The sequence below is a fragment of the Lepisosteus oculatus genome, chromosome 3 (genome assembly GCF_040954835.1).
Source record: "Lepisosteus oculatus isolate fLepOcu1 chromosome 3, fLepOcu1.hap2, whole genome shotgun sequence".
NCBI classification, from domain to species: Eukaryota; Metazoa; Chordata; class Actinopteri; order Semionotiformes; family Lepisosteidae; genus Lepisosteus; species Lepisosteus oculatus.
Window position 1 is genome coordinate 1,912,570 of NC_090698.1, and position 19,969 is coordinate 1,932,538.

Here is a 19,969-nt window from a genome sequence, read left to right on the forward strand (position 1 = left end):
GCCGTGTAGTCGCCTCTGTCCTCCTCCGGGACGTCCAGGAGCACCTGGCAGGCCGCTCCTTCCAGCGCCGCCGCCAGGTGGCCGGCCATCTCCGCCCGGCTCCAGCCATTCGTCCGGGCCGCGAGCTGGAACTGCGCCTTATAGGTCTCCCAAGGCGCCTCACCATCGTAGCGACCTGGTCGCACCCGCGCCGATGGGTGTGGGAATCGCTGATCGGCTCCGGCAGGGAGGGCATCCTCTCTCCGGGGCGGCCGCCCCAATTCCACTGGCGGGACCACTACTGGGTAGCCCTGGTAAGGGCTGTGGCCACCTGTCGCACCCAGGAGTTGCTCAGGCTCCCTATGTGCGCCGCCGATGGGTTCTGCGTCTTCCAGCGTCAGCCGGCGCTTTATGGAATCGGGTAGTGTCTGCCACGAGTTGTTCATTCTGCCCGCTTCTGACACCAATGTAACGCAACGGGGGCTCAGGCGGGCGCCCTTGCCGCATTAGGTCGGCCCCTGCACCGTCCGGGGCTCGAACCCGGGACTTCCGCGTCTCTCTGCAGCGACCTAGCCCCGTGAGCCAAAGAGAGATCTCTCCCCAGCCCAGTAGCTGTGGTCCTGCTATCACAGGGAAGGGCGGTGACGTCACCCGCTCTGGTACGCCGGCTCTTACACACACTGCTTGTCGGCCGTAAGCGTTACAATATCTTTCAGGTGTGTGAGAGCTGAAATACATTTTAAAAAACTCAATACATTGAGATCCATTGAGAAAATTGAGATCCATGAGAGTGTGATTAAGATATTGGCTGGAGCAGAAACCAGACAGTACAGCCAGTACTGGAGCAGAGAATCAGGGACTGCTCTGGGGAAAACCAGGTTTCTGTTGTAAATGGTGTTGGTTGACCAGTAGGTGGCGCTCATTCCAAACTAGTGCCCCAGTACAGTACAGAAAGAGGACTCTGTGTTGTAGGAGGTAGTACCCTCTGGTGCTATCTCCACCTTATTCTGAGGTCCTCAATACCTGCTCATTAAAGATCCCTTTAATGCTAGAGTAGAGGTGTTAACCTTGGTGTCCTGGCTAAATTCCACCCTGGGCTTGTACAAATCTGGCCTCCCAGAGGTTTCCCAATAATTAAATGCTGCATCAGTTTCTGTCTCCTCCTCCTGGTCTGTGTGCCGTGGGGCTGCTGTGTGTCACCCGGGGGGGGGAGCGAGTCTCCTCCTGTATATGGAAAGCACTCTGGGACTCTCTGGAATAAAAAAAGATAGGTAAATCCAATTATTCTTACTATTCCACTTACCCATAATACGTAATTGTATAATTATGTTGTCATGAAGAAGGTTTCTGATCCCTATAGACTATCGTTGTCTTGAGTAGATGCCTCCAGCGCCTCAGGGATATTGGTGGTGATTACCTGATTATTCGTTAGCTCACCTTCATATCAATCTTCTGCTGCAAGCTGGCTGTGTCCTGCTGTTACACTAGTGGCACAGCACTTTGAGATGATCAGGAACAAGAGGTTTATTCTATGCTGAAAAGAGAAGAAAGAAAACACAACGTTTCAGCCGTGGAGCCATGATCAGGTGTGTTTTCTTTCTTCTCTTTTCAGCAGGGAATAAACCTCTTACTTGTTCCTCTGCAGCCGACGTGTGCTGACAGCTACCCACCTGAACTACTTTGAGATGCTGCTCACAATGGAAGGGGAATTCTGCAAAAGAAATATCAACAGTAATTTCACTGAAATAATATTGCAGCAAAATTACTCAATGTTTCAGATTGAGAATCACCTATTCATTTTTTTTAGGTTAAACTATTGTTTTCCACATCAGATCAAACTAGGTTCTCCAAAACAATGTCCATAAAGGTAACTTTAAAAATGTTTCTCTTTTGTAGGAAGGGTTGCAGACAGTGCTAATTAAACTTCTGTCATCATGTATTATCCTACCCACAGTTTGTAAACAACAGCAATTAACTGTAAAAGGTATGATTAATGTAATTGCTGGTTGTCCAATTAATGTATACAGTAGTGTAACACACTGTTCCATTGCTCAGGCTGTGCTGGCTCTGTCTGCCTCTAATTTTACTGCTCTGCTTTAGGAAGGATCCTCTCTGGAGGCTGAGATTCTCTGTCATCACTCTTCCATATCATCACAATTTTGAACAATTACCATTCGCGATCACAGTCTCCAGACTCCAGTGGAGTTTGATCCATCTGTCCGTCTGTTTGTGTGTTTTCTGTTTTGTAAGGCTTCAGGTACAGTGGCACCCAGGCGGGCAATTAAACAGAAGCTCTCGTGAAATTTTCATGATGTAACAAAGACACGCATGGATAATGTCTGCAGTTAACGGACGTCAGATCTCAGCAGCTCTGTGGGTTGAAATGGCAGCCAGGGAGACAGCAAGGATTCTGAAGGGTTGTGTACACTGTGCAACAGGCTACAGTGGTAACACCAGAGCCGGAAGAGAGAGGGCAGAGTCACACGAGCAGGCTGACAGTCGGGAATACTGTAGGACACAGGGAGATCCAAGAGCGGCAGAACAGAAGAGCACAGGTGGGAAAGGGGGAGAGAGAGAAGGGAACAGAAAGACAAGCGCTGAGCGAGAGAGGAGCCCCAGGACTGAGGCAGGAATGAAGGAAAGCTGACAGAAAGACTTGTGAGAAGGACAGGGAAGGGGGGTATAAAAAGAGATCACAAGGAAGTGCGGCAGAGAGAGATGGAGAGACTGACGGTGCAGGCAGTTACACAAGCAGGCTAATTTACAGCACAGCTGGCAGGCTGCATGGTGGGGCAGTCAGGCCGTATAAGGACAGCAGGACAGCGCATTCCTGACCTCGGAGTGTCCCAGGGCCCGGGGCCTCAGCGCAGGTGTGTATATGTGCGTGTGGGGCAGGGCGGTTCGTGATCTCGCAGTGCTGTCTGACCCCTCGCCAGGTTACCCCTCCATTCATTGACAGTAACCACTCTGTCCTTAGACCCTGCTGGCATTGGGCACAAGGCAGGACCACACCCTGCCTGTCACTGGGCACGCACGCACGCACGCACGCACACACACACACACACACACACACTAGAGAGGCCAGGTGACCCTGACAGCATGTCCTTAGACTGGGGGAGGAAACCAGAGCCCCCAGAAAAAAATCCTCACAGACACTGGGAGAACATGCAAAGTTCAAGAGGAACTACAAAAAGAACCCCAGTTCAGAACTGAATCCAGACCTTTACCAGGACAGACTCCAATTAACCTTTTATTTATATGGGACACTTCGCAAATTTTGGCCTCTGGCAGAGGACTGAGAAACCCAGGAACCCAGACCCCAGTAGCTAGAAGTGGAAAAATCAAGTCTTGGCCTGCAGGACAGACTTTGAGCTCTATTCCCTAAAGGGCGGCAATGTCCGTCCACTGCTTCATAAAAGGGCAAATTGTGGCTTATTGTTTTCAAGCCAGTGGGAAAGCAGGCTTCAGCATCTTTTACAGAGGACATGCTGAGCTATGCAGAATGCTCGCGATGGGTCCAGGAGAGCTCTGATAGCCATACTGGACACTCTCCCCCACTCTTCCTGTCAAACGAGACTCTTAAAATAGAATTTATTTGGTGGCCTTACTCCCCCCTGCACCAGTCCCACATTCCCAGATGTGCCGCAACTGCTTTCAGAATACCAACCCCCCGAAACAGGAGGTTCACACGAGACTATGGAAGGTTGACACAGGATTTTGGGGGTACTCCTCCTTTCTATTTCCTTAGCCCCCCAGCTCTGTTGCTGCTGATACTCGCTGTTTTCAGAAGTGACCTCGCGTGACCTCGCTGGAGGAGCTCCTGACAGCTTGTGGCGGATTTATGGCCAGTATTTCTCGTTGTTTGGTTGCCAGGGCAACAAATCAGAACGGTCCACAGAAAAGGAAGGTGGGATGAGGGCAAGGCTCAGAGTGGATCTCATCTGGGAATGTCCTGGTCCCTGTGAGTCCACACTTTCCTTTCTGTGCTGCTATTCTTTTATTACTTCTGCAAATATTCCTCCTAGAAAACCCAATTCTCAGGATGCACTGCATCAGTTGTTCCAGGGAACACCCCTAGGATTACTAGGGACAGCATATTTCTGAATTTAACACAAAGCTCACTGACGTCATGTGTCACACTACCGCGCAAGCAAACACTCACATAAACAAGAAACAAACTTTGTGTTGCAAAAATCCCAGTCTGTCAACATATCTTGGGGTAGAAGTCTAAAGTGATTTTTAATATAATACTCAATGAAGATTCACAATTGTGTTGTTAAGTGTTTGCACACAATTTCGTTTGCTTTTTCAGTGTGTTTCCTGCCCCTCCATGCTCACTCTACCTATAAAAATACACAAGAAGAGAGGCATCCTCAAAGGTTCTTTGTCATGCTTTACAGCTTCAATGTGCAGTTTGCATTTCTGGGGGGAATGCTTTATGAAAGTGGCCAGTTGTCACAATCGTTATTTTGGGAATTAATTGACATGTTTATCAGGTTAAAGATGTTGTACCTCAGCGACTTGATACGGTTACAATACTGTCAAGCTGAAATTTCCAGTTCCATCGAGCAGAGCTTCAGAGGCTTGGCAGCCCTCACAGAGCTGCCCTGTTCGTGTCAGGGTGCTTCAACTCTGCATAACATTTCTAACATGACAAAGTCCTCTCAGAACCTTATCACGAGGGTATTAATGGACAGCCCGAGTGCCACACTCCGGAGCGAAGCCAAGCTGTCGAGAGTCCTTGGGCACTGGGGGGCAAGATTTTCCACTGCAATTGTGCAACTCAAGCTTGACGCAAGTGTGGAAAACCCGTGCTCATTCCCGCAACGGGCTGAGAAAACAGCTGGCACTGTCTGCTCAGGCCGTCTCCGAACGGATTTCTGCCCATCCCAGCCATCCAACCTCCCGCCGCTGAGCGGCAGCTTCCTGGGAACAGGGAAAGCGCGGCAAGTGCGAAGCCCAGCGATTGCGGGGCTGCTCGCCTCAGGCAGGAGCGCCCGTGTGTGAGCCCAGCACTGGCAGGGCCACTGGGCTGATGGGACAGGGCCTGTGGGTGAATTCAGGGCTGATAACGCGACTGAGGCTTGCTCACACATTTACAGCTGATTAAAGTGAGCAAGTGCTACACATGGGGCACATCGTCCCGAACCCAGGGCTCAAGTGCATGCTGAGAGAAGCCCACCCGACTGCCTGCTCGCTCCCTGGAGCACTGCAAGCAATGTGCTGGCATGTGAACGAGTTCACAAAGATCCAAACTTTTGCTGAAAACTGTGCAGAGCATGTGCAGTACCTGCAGTGAAAAAGGATCAAGAAGCTGGGCGCCGTGCAGCTGTAGCTCCCCTCCCCACTGACAGCACGACACAACCTTATAAATCCAGTCGCTGGGCAGACAGGTCAGCGGTGCAGCGGGCAGCTGACTCGCTGCAATTCAATCGCGGGGCCGATATGAGAAGGGTGACACCCCGGGGCCAAGGCGGTATTTTTAGCTGCGGACAGAGAAGGCAGAGGATAGGTGGGAGAGGGGTCCTGTTTCAATGGACCCCTTGCCTTGCACGCGCTCTGCAATGAGTGCTGAGGGCGAGAGAGCCAGGGCTGCGCTTGGAGCCCAGCTTTTAGTTTTAAACCTCTGGGCATGCGCATGGCCCCCAGCCCTGCAGGTGAACAGTGCCTTCTTCTGGTGCTGGAGTCCGCTGAGCTCGGAATGACTGCGACCTGCTTCACACCCATCGGTACAAGTAGGGTCGTGCAGCAGTTTGTTAGACCACAGGTCCCAAGTCAGTTTCTACAGTCATTTTTATATTTCAAATCACCCTAGACTGGGCATCTAAACACAGGACAGACATACATCCCTGAAACTTCACCTATGGACACAACAGTACTGGGGTTATCTGTCCCCAAGCTTACAGTCCCCTTGGTATATTGGTGGTGCACTACAACACACACTGTAGAAAGGCTTCCTAGCTCTGGTCTTGGATCTGGGATCCAGGATGAGTTTTCTTTAAAGTGCTGTTTTTCTCTTAAGGAGACGTAGAACAGCTGGGGGATTCTGGACTCCGAGGTTCCAGACCTCTGGCCGCAGACAGTAGTGCTGTCAGGGACACCAGGAAGGGAAGAGTTAACGCAGCGCACCAGCGCGGCTGCCAAGTGCGTCGCAGTGCCCCGGACTGTCCTCTCGTGTTTCTGGGACCCTGTACCGTCACACGAGCGCTTCAGGGCGGCAGTGATAAAAATTCCAGCCAGGCCCCCTGGGGCTGCCCAACAAATCAATTGATGAATCATCTTACACATTCACGGACATACACACATGCCATCCGTTCATGCACGTATCATGAACTGTGGAAGTATTTTACACTTGCGTACACGTATACTGTAAATATATACAAGGGATCTCCAACAGTCGAAGCATGACTACATGTGCTTTAATGAATGTGTCACTCCTTCATTGTGCATGCTTTTCAGAGGTGCACTTTATTTGAGCTTTGTGATCCTTGTTTCTGGCCATTTTGGCCCTCACTATCCCTATGCGACACCTTTGCATTATTTTGACCAGGGAATGGCACACCAGTATTTCCACAGCCTGTGCTGATGACTGTAGATATCGAGGGTTTCTGATGTCTGATACTATTATGGTCTCTTTAAGGGTGAGATGGCTTCTGTATGTGGTTTCTGTATGCTTGGTGTACAACATGTTACCAGCGCATACTGATTCAGCAATGTTCAGCTAGTTCCTGAACAATGCTTGTATTCACTCTTTTGCAGCTGTGGCAAGCCCTGAGAGAAGCTCTACAATGCAGATAAGGGCATCTGCTTGTTTTAGCTTTCCACCAGCGAGCTGTGACCTCTTTTCTCCCTGGCTCTAGGCCCTGTGCCCTGCCAGAGTTGCCTCTGAAAAGGCAAGGGCTATTTCGAGCACCTACAGTTTGCTAACACACTTTTTTTGCAAAACACGGGTCAGTACAGTTGACGGCGCCATTCTCGGATTTAAGGCATGTAAAGAACGCGATTCCAAACTGGGTGTCCTCAATCCTAGCTGATTCTTTGCTTCAGGTAAAAATGAGCTCATGCTTTCCACAGCATGTTGGACTGGGATAGAAATAAAGCTCGCATGTGTGTAGCAGTTTGTCTAGGTTCAGAATTCATTTCAAAATCATAAAAGTAACACACATTTGTATTATGAAATGCTCATCTGCCTCTGCAAATAAATTAATTACAAGAGTTTCCAAATGCAAAAAAAAGAACCAGCTCAAAATACCTTGCAGTGGCTGTCTCCTATCATATGCAGCTGGTGAGGTGCACTACACATATCTGCAAATATCCGAGAGTATTTGAGAATTCATTTGGTATCTATCAATAATACGGGCCACAGGAGAATGTAGAAAAGTAGCAGAGAGCAATCGTTGTCAGAGGGCATTCAAAACGCACTGCTATTATAAAAATGAGCACCTCTGATCATCGTGAAAACATTGTGTCTGCAATCCCATTGTGCAAATTTCACCCATCTGTATGAGAGCCTGCAACAGGCTCCACTGCATGATGCACTGGCCGCTGCCCTGTGAGTGTCTGCTCTGCTTTGTGCTCTGTGTGCATGAGCGTGCCTCGCAGTTTCCTCAGGTTAACCCAAGAAGAGGTTGTCAACAGCCTGTCAGCCAGAGGTTTTCACAGAGTCACAGCGAAGGCCACAGGCAAACCTCTCTGGATTACATAACCAGTTCTGCTCCACACTGCACTGTTAGACAGTCAGGCATCCCACTGCAGGCTATTCTGGAAAGTCACCAGTGACCTGCGGCTGTTGAGCCCTTTGCTCAGCAGCAGGATCACACTTGATGGCCACTGGCCAAAGACTTTACTCACACTCCCACCGACCTGTTTCCCACGTCCTGCTTCCTGCTCCCAGTTCCCTCTGTCCTTCTAGCTCTGCTTCCTCCTTCCTCCCTGATTTCAAACAGTTCCTTTCTAATTGCAGCTGGGACTCTAACCCGCCCATGAAGACAATAGCCCATGAGTTATGAGTCCGAGCTGCACTCAGAATCTCAGAGAAGAGACAGACCCAGCGAAGAACACTGAACACTTCCAAACACCAGTTTTGCAAAGAGTTGTGTCAGAGGGACACTTACACTCCAGCAGACTGAAAAGTGCACTTACTCAAGCGACACAGGAAAATGGCCTTGTTTTGTCATTACCGAGGCTCATCAAAAGGAAACCAAGCAATAACACAACTGTAAAACGGCATCATTCAACCAGCTAACAGCTGAGGTGTAAACTCTGAGCACAGCCACACAGTCAGCAGGACATGCCAGAGCTGTAGATGTGGGCTGTCTTGAAGATGGTCATGGTGATTGTGCCAGCTGGCCTTCTGTGTTTCTGCAGCCTCCCCTGTGGCACCTGGTTTTTTTGCGTTTGCTGTGGGTGAAGGCAGGAGACAGGGAGCATGCGATAGGGGAGGACAAGGGACAGGGAGCCCAGGCAGAGACTAATTTGGTAAGTCATGTCAGGGATGGACAGGAGCTCAACAGCTGCGAAACTGAACCCTCAGGGCTGATTTAGAGCAAGGTCACTTCGGTGCCACCCCTCCTCCAGCTCCCTCCCTATTCCCCCAGCATTACCCTGCCTTCTGCCCTCTCTTCACCCCCCACAACCAATGCTCATCTGCTGTTTGGTTTTCTTCTCCACAAGACTTTCTGTTTCTACCTTTCATTCTGTAAGCCTTTGCGGACTTTACAGACTAACTAAAAAGTATCTCTTCATCCTCTGCCACTTTCCCACGAATTTCAAACCAGGACTTCAGCTCCCATGCTAACGCTGCTGAGAGTCGATCCCTGTTCACTCACACTCAAGGTCATTGTGCTACTCGGGGTGCAACAGCAACACAATAATCAGCCGCTGCAGGCATCCTCTGTGCAATATCACAGGTGTGCACATCTCCTTACACACTGCAGTGTCTCAGTCTGTATCCCCAACACCCAGCTGGGATTCTGTAACGTGGGGATGTGGGGGAACACATTCAACGTGCACCACATGCACAAAGCACAAACAAATCTGAATTCTACAGAGATCCTTGAGGTAAACCAGCACTGGTCCACGAGAGCAGCTGTCCACCTGGTCTTCTCAGCTCAAGAAAACCATTGTCTATTTAAGACCTAGGGAGAGAATTAATTTGGTCCAATGAAGCTAACATCTGGCTTTAAAAGGCAATGAGGACATTTAGGAATTTGGAGATGAACATCAGAAGACTCTGTGGTCCTGGAGGGCTAGAGCTGAACACCCCCAACGTGAACCCAAATAACCAGCAATGGAAAAGGATGTCTGGCTCACCTGTCATACATTAGTTTCTTGTCTTACTAACATTTTAAATTGCAAGGAGGAGGATAGCGATTGGGCCAGTTGTTTCCGACTTTTTAAACTCCCTGATCAGTCTCTTCTTTCCACTCATGTCCTACTACTGCTGCTGGACGTACTGCGGACACAGAAACAGGTGGAAAGGAGTTCTTTCCTTCGTGTTTCTGCTCTCCTCCCTGCAGAGCCTCAGTGAGGCTGCGGCCTGGTTTCTGGTCACATGGTCCCGCTGGATAAACCATTAGTCCCGAGTGGGGGCTGATGCCCAACAGGTGCGGTCGTCACAGACTGTACTGCTAGGAGGGGGAGGACTGAAAAATGCTGCACCCGAACTGTGCTTGCCAACTGGAACAGCAAGCGGGTCTTACACCTGCCCGCTGGCACGACCTACGGAGCGTGTGATGTCCTTTCGTTCTCTGGCAGCGACGTGTGCATACCACTGGAAATAGCCTCAGCGACAGAAAGAAAAAAAACAACCCTGTTGCTGGGGCTTCTCTGACATCCAGAGGCGCAGAGCTGGGCTGAACCTCACACAGACAAGTATCCTGCAAATCTAGCCCGGTGGAAAAGAGTTCTCTCGCAAACTGCCCTGGCTGGACACATCACAAGCCTTAGACCCCCGTGCGGCACTAGAGGGTTCAGAGGTGTCACTTTTAACCACAAGATTGTTCTCCATGGTTCCTGTCCTCCTGTCCCTTGCACAACACACTAAAACTTACAAACTGCCTTTTAAAAACTTGAGTTGTTCTGCTCAACCTGCTGTTATGTTACTCTTCTGCTACAGCCCTGTTTTACTAGATTGCATAATGCTGTGAGGACTCAGACTGGGCCATCAGTCCTCCAAAACACATTTTGATCGATCATTGATCATCCTTCTCAAGCACTTGTTCTTTCGTCAAGAAATCACCTCTTGCCATCAACACTGGACACTAGCAGGGAAGGACAACAGTCATTTTTCTAAGCAATAGAAACATAATTAGACTGCTCACAGCCACAAATACTCCCTGAGATATAAAATGAAATTTGTTTTAATTTCACATCTAGTAGCTAACCGCACAATTGTCCAAGAAGATAAATAGCTCTTCAAACTGAATCTGTATGAGCCAGAACTTAGGCAATTTTTTTATCTCTAGGCTTCTCATGGGGATTGATGGCATCTTTTGATCTCTTCTGTCTATCCATAAACCTCAAAACTTCTGTCTGCAATGCTAATAGTTATTAAAATGGTTTCATTTTCTCTGCTTTAAAGGAAATGCTTTCAAAGCCCAATCATGAAAGAAACCATCAGAAAAGTCCCCTTGCAAGTGATCTTCTGCTCTTGTCAATAACAGCTTTGCTTGCTGACAAACAACAAACCTTCTTTGCACAGCTGAGACACCTCTGCTCTTCCAAAATCGAACCATGAGGCACTTAAAGAAATCTTTTCCTGAAAACCATCACTTTCGCATCAACAGCCATGGAAAATAAATCCAAGACAAAAGTTGCAAAATCTCTTGCCCAGCCCCAGGAAGCCAAGGAATCTTAGGATAATGGGATACAATTTTAGCTTCTAGGACATGTGACACTGTGTTGATCTGTGACACAATTCTCACACCTGTCTACAGTTTGACACATGAGAGGCCCAGAGAAAGAACAATAGGCAGGGATAACAATTGTATAACTCCAGTAGCAGATCATTAAAGAAGCTCTCCTCTTCAGATATCACAATCATCTTTCACAGTTAGAGCCCCACAGCTTCTTCTTTAAGGTAAACATCTCCTTCAGCACGGTTCTTGTCCAAACTAGGGACCCCCTCCACACACCCTAACCCAAGCTGCCCCGGCTGTGCTCCCCGACTCACGGAGACTCAGGAGCGCAGCTGCTTAAATATCCCGCACCGATGGAGGACTAGCAACGAGAAGCTGCCTGACAAGAATAAAAATCAATCATTTTAATCTCAATACGCACTCTGCCACACACAGGCGCATGCTTAAGTCCCAGATGTCACCACGCTGAAAGCAGAGAACCAATGCCAACTCTACGGTGCGTGATACGGAAGATAGCAAAGGTATTTTTCCAGCTCTAAAGCCATTAGGCACGGCAAGTATGTTTGGCAAACGGGGGCTTGGGTTTGCACACGCACATGGAGGCTCTCTCCTCCCCCCCGAGCTGCATGTGGGCCTGGAGAGCAGGAAGAGAGATGGCAGCTGCCGTCCCATCTTAGGTCACTGTGACGTGAGCCCCTGCCTTCCCAAATCTGAGCAGCGCTGGAGACGAGGGGCTGACCAATCCGGGCTCCGCACTCAGAAACCCAGCTGACCAATGGCCTGAGGGCAGCCTAGTATATAAACCTAAGGCTTGACTCCTTGGACCTTGGGCTACCCCTATTTCGGCTTTGGTGAAAAGGATCTGATCCCAAGGACTGTTACCTCTCCTTTTTCATCCCATCCAGGTAAATCCTCTTTGACTGTCCTTGGATGTTTTGGTGGGGTGGGTGAAGGGCAGATTGGGGTGTTCTGAAATGTGTCCTAGTAAAAAAAATAAAGCTTCATTTTAACTCTTTAAAAAAAATAAAAGTTACGATCTACCTCCAAAACCAGAGGGAAGGCATTATTCACTTTTAATTATCCATTTATTTGTACATTGCTTTAAAACTCCCATTTGCTGTGTAAAGAAAGGACCACCAAGGGTCTGAACAGTGGCCTGCTGTTGCATTTTTTACAGTTAAGCTGTGAGATTTTGCTAGGTGAAGTGAAGTTTTTTGCTAGGACTTATGAAGTGTTACTGCCGATCTATGGGTTTTGGACCTGGCTTGTGACTTTGCACAGAATGTGACATTTCTGACCTCCCATTCAAGATTGCAAACTGCTCGAAACTCCTGTGGGTTTCACAGAGGGCTCTGCGTTGAACAAGGCTGCACTGCACCATCGCGCAAAGTGGTGGAGCTCTGTGCCCTTGGCTCTTATCAGCTGCTTGTGTGAAGGGTCTGTGCTGCAGAACGCAACACAGTGGCAGCAGGGAGAGAGGGCTCTGTCGGTCCTCATCAGCCCTGAGAGTGAAGGCAGTAGAGATCAGGGAAGAGGTGGAAGGAGAGGGCATGAATGGAGAATTTCGCTTCTCTTATGCCGTGTTTTATCAGTGAGCGTGGACAGGGCAGTGTCACCGGTCTCTGCCGGACTTTACGATGCCAAAGTCAAGGACCCTTCAAGGTCACAGGAGAAGAAGAAAATACCAGACTTGGCCTTTTGGTTTTATACCTATCGGCTCCAAATGTGCACCTGATGTAAAAGGAAGAGGTGTTATTTCAAGATTGCTGCAGTGTAACACAGAGCAATGAGCAGTTGCAAAGGTATATTGTGTTGCAATGCAGTGCCACAATGTTCCCATTTACTTGTGAATGTCTAACAGTGGCAGACTTATCTTGATTTTTTTCTGCATAACTGCTTAACCACTTAAAAACACTTAGAAAGCATTCTGTATCTATTGGCAAATGCTAAAGGCTTGACAGCAAGTATTTGATAAGTACTGTGTCAGTGCCAATACTAATCACACTAATCCAAAGTACTGTAGTTGCAATTTGCAGGTGATGGTCCACTTACGACAAGTGTACGCACAATCAATACAACACAGAGTGCTGTGTAATCTGTGTCTTGGTCTTGGTGTGATAAGCTGTCATGACAGCTGACGATTTCTGATTTCTGTCTCCCACACCACCTGTCTTTGTCACACAGTCCACAGCAGTTCGCTAACGTTGTATGCAAGCGAATGATCTATGGACGGCTTTTTGTTTGAGATTTTTCTCTCCTTCCCCATCTAAACCAGATTCCAGAAGAGCCAGACATCAGATCCCTTTCTGTCCAGTTTCTCTTGTCACTGGTGTGGGAATTCCTTCTCCTAGGATAATGCAGAATGAACTCAGCCAGAGATGGTCCTGTCCATGAAAGCCCCGTTTGTGCTCAATTATTACTTTGCAAACTTGCTGGCTTTCTCTGACAAAACCCACTTCAATTTCCTGGTGCAACAGCTGCCCTGGCATTGATGCTCTGCAAAACAAAAAAATTGGACTTTTTTAACACTGGTACATTTTAGTTCAGAAAAGTTAAAGGAATGAAAAAAACTGAACAATCCAGAAAAAAGAAAGACATCTTTCTTGTGTAAGACATCTGGCGACAAAAACCTGGTCATCTAATAAAGAAATGAAAAATCTCAGGTTGTTGCAGATGGGTGTGTTGCTGACATGTTTGATGCTTAAAAACAGAAGTTTGAGTTCCAAAACACCAGAGAAAATCTGGCACTCCACGAAATGTTTAAAGCGGTCCTGCAGGAGGTTCTTTTCTTTAAGGAGAGAAACAAAATGAACATCACCAACAGACACTAGCAGACTCAGGTTACACAAAAGACTTTTTTACTTACGTTTCAGGAAAAAAAACAAGTTCTGCATTAACTAGAGACAACGTTACCTCCTACAGCCATCCAATGATGAAGCTGAAAGAGTTTCAAAGCAAACCAGAAGCTAGCAATGAAAGTGCCCCAGAGTAAAGTGTTGTCAAGGGAGTTAAAAGATATAAAACTGCCCCCAGAGGAGCAGCTGCGAGCTGTGCATGTTGGAGAGGCATCTGCATGCAGTTTAATTGCCGGACGTGTGAATGCAGGCCGGGCCAGCCTGTAAGCTGATCCTCAGGGAGAGCTGTTCCAGAACAGAAGACAGCAGCTGCATGGCAGAGCACATTTGCCTAGTGTGCTCCCTTTAAGTGGTGGGAGATAGGAAAGAATGGGGGGGGGGGGGCAGCCTATTTATACATGCCGCTACCCTGTGCACATACACCCACAGAAGCTCCTCTCGTCTCTATTCATAGAGGAAACCTGATGCGCTGGCTGAAGCAAGCTGGGAGAGCCTTAGCAAAGTCTGCAGGGCTGTTGGATCAGTTGACACATGGTACAGTGCACAGCTGTTCCCAGCAGTCTCCCCTCCCCTCAGCTCCTTGCTAGGCTAGGGATGAGCTGGGCATTTAGAATAGCAAGACACTGGATGATTTTTGCACACCAGGATCAAAAATGGACCTTCCATAACCCTGGAAAAGGAAAAGAAGGCGGCACTTCAGTGTGGAGACCATCCAGCTAGACACTTTCTGCATTGCACATCTCTCAGAGTGTTACTGTATGACGCTGTGTCTACAGTCAAATTGTAGATGTAAAGAGACCAGTAGGAACTAGTACCAGGAGCTTCAGCCAGTGCACTTATATTCTTATAATGAAAAGAACAGCATTAGACTGAGACTCTGTACAGTGGAGAGTTTTGTCGTCTGTGGGCTCCCTGCTTCGTTCTGTCAAACAGATGACTTACCCGTCTGTGTATTCCGGTGTGTCCTTCTCCTGCAGAACCTCTGAGAAGAGCAGCCATGCCTTTCGGAAACACCCACAACAACTACAAGCTCAACTTCTCGGTTGACGAGGAGTTCCCTGACCTGACCAAGCACAACAACCACATGGCCAAGGCCCTCACTAAGGACATCTACGCCAAGCTGAGAGACAAGCAGACCCCCAGCGGCTTCACCGTGGACGATGTCATCCAGACCGGAGTGGACAACCCAGGTGAGTCGGTTCGCTAGCAGGTGAAGAGCGTCAGAATGCTGTTTGGAGAGAGAGCCTAAAACAGGGCCAAAAAGCGATCGAAATCAGTCACCTTCTGAAGAAAGATGATACTTCAGGCCAGTTAAGTAAGTGGTCAGTAAAATTAAAGTGGGAAGGAATTAATTGAGGAAGAAGAACCAAAATCACTGCCATTCTGTCTGTTCTTTTTTGGGGACTTCCACTTTCCTCACGTTGGAAACGATTTATAAAATTGGTTCCCCTGAATTGAAACTTTTCAGAGGACAACTTTCAAAGACTTTTGCCCTGTTGCTCTTAGTTCTGTGTATATCAATACCCAGATTACCTCTCATTAGTGACATTACAGATTTAGTGTCCAAATAAAAATTAAAAAAATTAGACAGTATTTCTCGCTGGATTTTTGCATTTCATTCATTGGAAATCATTACAGGAAAAATAGGAACGTCCCCTCCCTCCAAGGGCCTGTGTGACCCCTTCACCCCTGTTCTCTTTTGTTGCCTGCAGGTCACCCCTTCATCATGACAGTGGGCTGCGTGGCTGGAGACGAGGAGTCTTATGATGTCTTCAAGGATCTGTTCGACCCCGTCATCGAGGACCGCCACAATGGCTTCAAGCCCACCGACAAGCACAAGACCGACCTGAACTTTGGGAACCTCAAGGTGCTCCAGCATGCCTGCCTTCTGGCTCAGATGTCTGCCAGTACTGATGGCACAGCACTAATGCTCACACTGTGTGATCATGGGCAAAAAAACAGCACTCCTTCAAATTTAATCATCAGCAAGTAGCTGTCGTGCCATCAGGTACCTCAAAACACTTCAGAGCTGCTTGCAGCACAGTAGAAAACATACAGGAGAAACAAAAGAACAAGCACATACTGGAACAGAAATCAGTACATCAGTCTGATAGAGCCTGACACAGATGCTTCTGTATATGACTGGTGTTGCTGTGGGTGGCCATTATAATAAATCAGGGCACCATCTATACAGACTAGAGCGACACTTTGACCGGGCAGATGATTTAGAGAACGAGTTCATTCTGTAAGCAGGGAACTTCTTTTCTGCTTAGGAGCCCCAACAAAGTGTTAACTTAGCAAAAACAAGAAAAGGAATTCTATTTTTCCTGCTGGCATGTGTTAGGGCTGCTGGGGAGATTGAAGAATGCAGGATGCAGGACAAGGTGTGTGACCAGCCAGCCTCTGTCTGTCTGTTCTCAGGGCGGCGATGACCTGGACCCCAACTATGTCCTGAGCAGCCGTGTGCGCACTGGCCGTAGCATCAAGGGGTACACCCTGCCCCCCCACTGCAGCCGTGGAGAGCGCAGAGCCATTGAGAAGATGTCCATCGATGGTGAGTGTGGTGTTGAACACTGTTCATAATGGAGTGAGCCTTGAGAGCAGGTTGAGCCCGGACTGTGGCACAGCCCACTGGGACTGGGATTCCCCAAGCAGCAGTGCACAGCTGACTGTCTGCCATCAGGGCAGAAGTAATACAAACAGGCCAGGGCCCTGTCAGCCTTCAGGCTAACTGCAACTCCCTAGACTTGCTGTCATACAGCAACTGCTATAAAACAAAGTAAGCAAGTACATAGCAGCAGAGTAACACAGTCACAGTTACAGGGGCATATAATAATGGTCAGCAATGTGATGGTGCTGTGTTAAAAAGGGTTACTTAGTGAAGTAAGTATTGTCTTACGTTTCACAGCAAATTGACATAAATTGGTGACTTAGAAGGTACATCATAAAATATTTAAATATCAATTGGAAGGTTATGGTTTACAGGCTTCATTATTCCATAACCCTACCTTCATCTCACCTTAAATAACAAGGAAGCTCAGTGTGAGCAAGTCAGAGACAGGAGCAGAGCATGTGACAACGTCTGTGTTTGTCCAACAGCCCTGAACACCCTGGAAGGAGAGTTCAAGGGCAAATACTATCCTCTGAAGGACATGACTGATGAGGAACAGGACCAGCTGATCCGTGACCACTTCCTGTTTGACAAGCCCGTGTCTCCCCTGCTGCTGGCCTCTGGCATGGCCCGTGACTGGCCCGATGCTAGAGGAATCTGGTGAGTCTGCAGAACCAGGCCAGGCTTTATGAATTACAGGATCTTGTATGTAACAGTAAGAATATGAACCATAAATTTTAGGCTTTTGCTAAAATCGGTGGTTTCATGCTTTCACTTTAAAGTATTGAAGCTAAAACCAGGTACTAAAGAACATAAAGGCTATAGATGAAAATAGCCTGCTTGTTGCTAATCAAGGATCCCATCCAACTGTTGCTTAAAAAAGCCAAGACATCTCCAAAATATGGCTGGGCAGGTTGTTCCACACTCCCACAGCACTTTGTGCAAAGACGTACCGCCTGTTCTCAGTTTTAAATGTACTATTTCTCAGTTTCATTGTTGATTCTGAGGACCTCTATTGGGTTGACTATGTTAATGCTTTTAAGGATTCTGAATACTCGATTCAGGTCCCCTCATACTGTCGTCTTTCTGTTCAAATAGTTCCAGTTCTTTCAGCCTGTCAGAGCTATTGTCTGGAAGATGACAATGATGTGTCAAAATAAACATTTTTTTTTTCATAAGCAGCTTCTTCAGGCTGGGGTTTTTTCCCACCTTATTTACAATTTATGCTTTTTTACTACCATCATCGAACACTCGGCACATGTTAACATTAAATATCATCTGCAGATGTTTGTCCAGCAATGTGTCTCCCCCTTCACCAACACCTTTCTTAGCAGCCCAAAGCAGGTTCTCACTGCACAGCCAGTCCCTCTCATGGGTGCTGTTCTGGAGCTGCAGGACACTAATCATGTCCCCCCCCAACGCTTAGGCACAACAATGACAAGACCTTCCTGGTCTGGGTGAACGAGGAGGACCACCTGAGAGTCATCTCCATGCAGAAGGGTGGCAACATGAAGGAGGTCTTCAGACGCTTCTGCGTTGGTCTTCAGAAGGTATGCGTCTGACCACCTCAGCCCCACTCTCTTGATCCACAGATGTATCAGTTTTGTTTTTCTTCTTGTACTGAATTTGCTTGGGACACAACTCTAGGCCAGGAAGATATGTCCAAAAGTGTTTTGAAAACCAGATTGGGGTTCGGTGCTCAAAATAAAAGAGCTTGAACACATCATTGAACATTGCAAAGTCAACTAAAGCCAGGAGGGACGACCTGGAGCACTAGCCTGTGGCCAAGCAGCCTTGTGAAGTAACTGACTGGACGTGTTGCTTACAGTTCCTTGTCAGAGAACTTGTAGTCTTACAACACAGAAATTAGTTGGCATACAGAGATACTGGAAAACTGAAAAGGGCAGCCTGACAAAGTGCTGAGCAGAGCCCTGCCATGCCAGCTACTAACGTAATACTAAAGCCCAGTCGTGGCTTTCACAGATCACATTAAATACAGAATGGCATGCCAGGCAGTAGTTACGAAGACCATTTAAATTGTTTTCAGTGGAGTAACCCATGCACAGTACTACATACAGTACGCTCTTTTGGAAAAAAAAAATGAAACAAGGTAAAATCAATTTAACACTTTTTATAATGGAACGGGTATTATCAGGAGTATATGGGAACTTGACTTGTTTTAGAAACGGGCACGCCTGTGAACTACACGAGGGCATCTCTCCTCACCACTTTCTTGACATCTCCCTCCCAGATTGAGGACCTCTTCAAGAAGCACGGCCGCTCCTTCATGTGGAGCGAGCATCTCGGCTACATCCTGACCTGCCCCTCCAACCTGGGCACTGGCCTGCGCGGCGGCGTGCACGTCAAGCTGCCACAGCTCAGCAAGCACCCCAAGTTCGAGGAGATCCTCACCAGGCTGCGTCTGCAGAAGCGTGGCACAGGTAGGTTGTGCAGATGCCCCGAAGGGCGCAAACACAGGTACTGCATTTATATGGCAACAGGGTGAAGCATGGTAATCCCTTACAGGCAAGATCTAGTACCACAGTTAACCAGTTAATAAAATGAACGTGCATATAACAACTAAATAAATTACAACGGTCTGAAAAGTCAGTGAGCTAACAGGTGCTCTTCACAAAATGATCCACAGCTTAGCATTAACTGAAGCATTTGGCTTTGGAACAAAGAACATTAGAGCATCACAGCACCTTACTCTAATTCCTCAGGGATGCTCCAGCACCAGGTCTGCTCCATTTGCTTATAGGATATCTCTCTTTGTGCTCTCCAAGTGTGCTGAGACACCCTGCTACAGGACATGGTCACAAATTTAGCAAAGATGAGCTGCTAAAACATTCCAGTGTGATTTGGGCACCTCTGTGCGGCGTACCACAGCCCCTGCCCCCCGCCAATGAGCATGGTTCTGTCCGGTTTGCCTCGCAGGCGGTGTGGACACTGCGGCCGAGGGTGGCGTCTTCGACATCTCCAACGCTGACCGCCTGGGCTTCTCCGAGGTGGAGCAGGTGCAGATGGTTGTGGACGGCGTGAAGCTCATGATTGAGATGGAGAAGAAGCTGGAGAAGGGAGCGGCCATCGATGACATGATGCCTGCCCAGAAGTAAAAAGGGAACTGTGCACTTTTTATATTGTAACATAACGACACACAAAATCTTGGATCCGACTCCCCTCCAGAGACTCTCGACTTCCCCCACCTCTTCCTCTTCTTCCGTTTCCCTTCCTTTCTTCCCTCCCATCTGTCATCTTCCATCTCTTTCATCTGTTCTGTGGGTAACATCCTGGGATCAAGCCTTCGTCCACGCTGTCGGGCCAGGCTAGGAGCCTGCCGATTGCGTCTTCACCTTCACCTCTCATTTTGACTTTTTTTTGGTTGTAAAAAGTAAGCTAAATTGTAATAAAAATGGCCCCATGAAACAATCAATTCTCATTGTCTTGTCTGGTCTTTTTATCCACCATCTCATATCACATGACCATTTCCTTATCGGTGGTTTTCTTTAATTGAAGAAGAGCGTGGTTTGACCAAAGCACTCAAGAGTCGATATCAAGATTGTCAAGGTGAGACAATTAATCTTAACTTATGTTGATATTATCTCTTTGTTTCTTGTTATATGAAGACACTTTATATTTTAGCCTTTTTATTAATTGTTGGGAGA

General features: G+C 47.9%; 1 protein-coding gene across 1 annotated transcript; it reads left to right on the forward strand.

Annotated features, from left to right (window-relative positions):
- The first annotated feature begins 11,632 nt into the window (after window positions 1–11,632).
- Window positions 11,633–19,737, forward strand: ckma (creatine kinase, muscle a). Its single transcript, XM_006627604.3, has 8 exons — window positions 11,633–11,743; window positions 14,671–14,883; window positions 15,406–15,560; window positions 16,115–16,247; window positions 16,793–16,964; window positions 17,731–17,854; window positions 18,556–18,745; window positions 19,242–19,737. Exons 2-8 carry the CDS (start codon window positions 14,691–14,693, stop codon window positions 19,418–19,420), a joined length of 1,146 nt encoding a protein of 381 aa, XP_006627667.1. The 5' UTR covers window positions 11,633–11,743; window positions 14,671–14,690; the 3' UTR covers window positions 19,421–19,737.
- Window positions 19,738–19,969: the final 232 nt, after the last annotated feature.

Bases quoted from the DNA above. Each gene is read 5' to 3' on its own strand.
- ckma (XM_006627604.3), top strand. From the start codon at position 14,691: ATGCCTTTCGGAAACACCCACAACAACTACAAGCTCAACTTCTCGGTT. The intron at 15,561-16,114 runs GTGCTCCAGCAT...GTCTGTTCTCAG, and splicing joins TGAACTTTGGGAACCTCAAG to GGCGGCGATGACCTGGACCC. The intron at 16,248-16,792 runs GTGAGTGTGGTG...TTTGTCCAACAG, and splicing joins TGAGAAGATGTCCATCGATG to CCCTGAACACCCTGGAAGGA.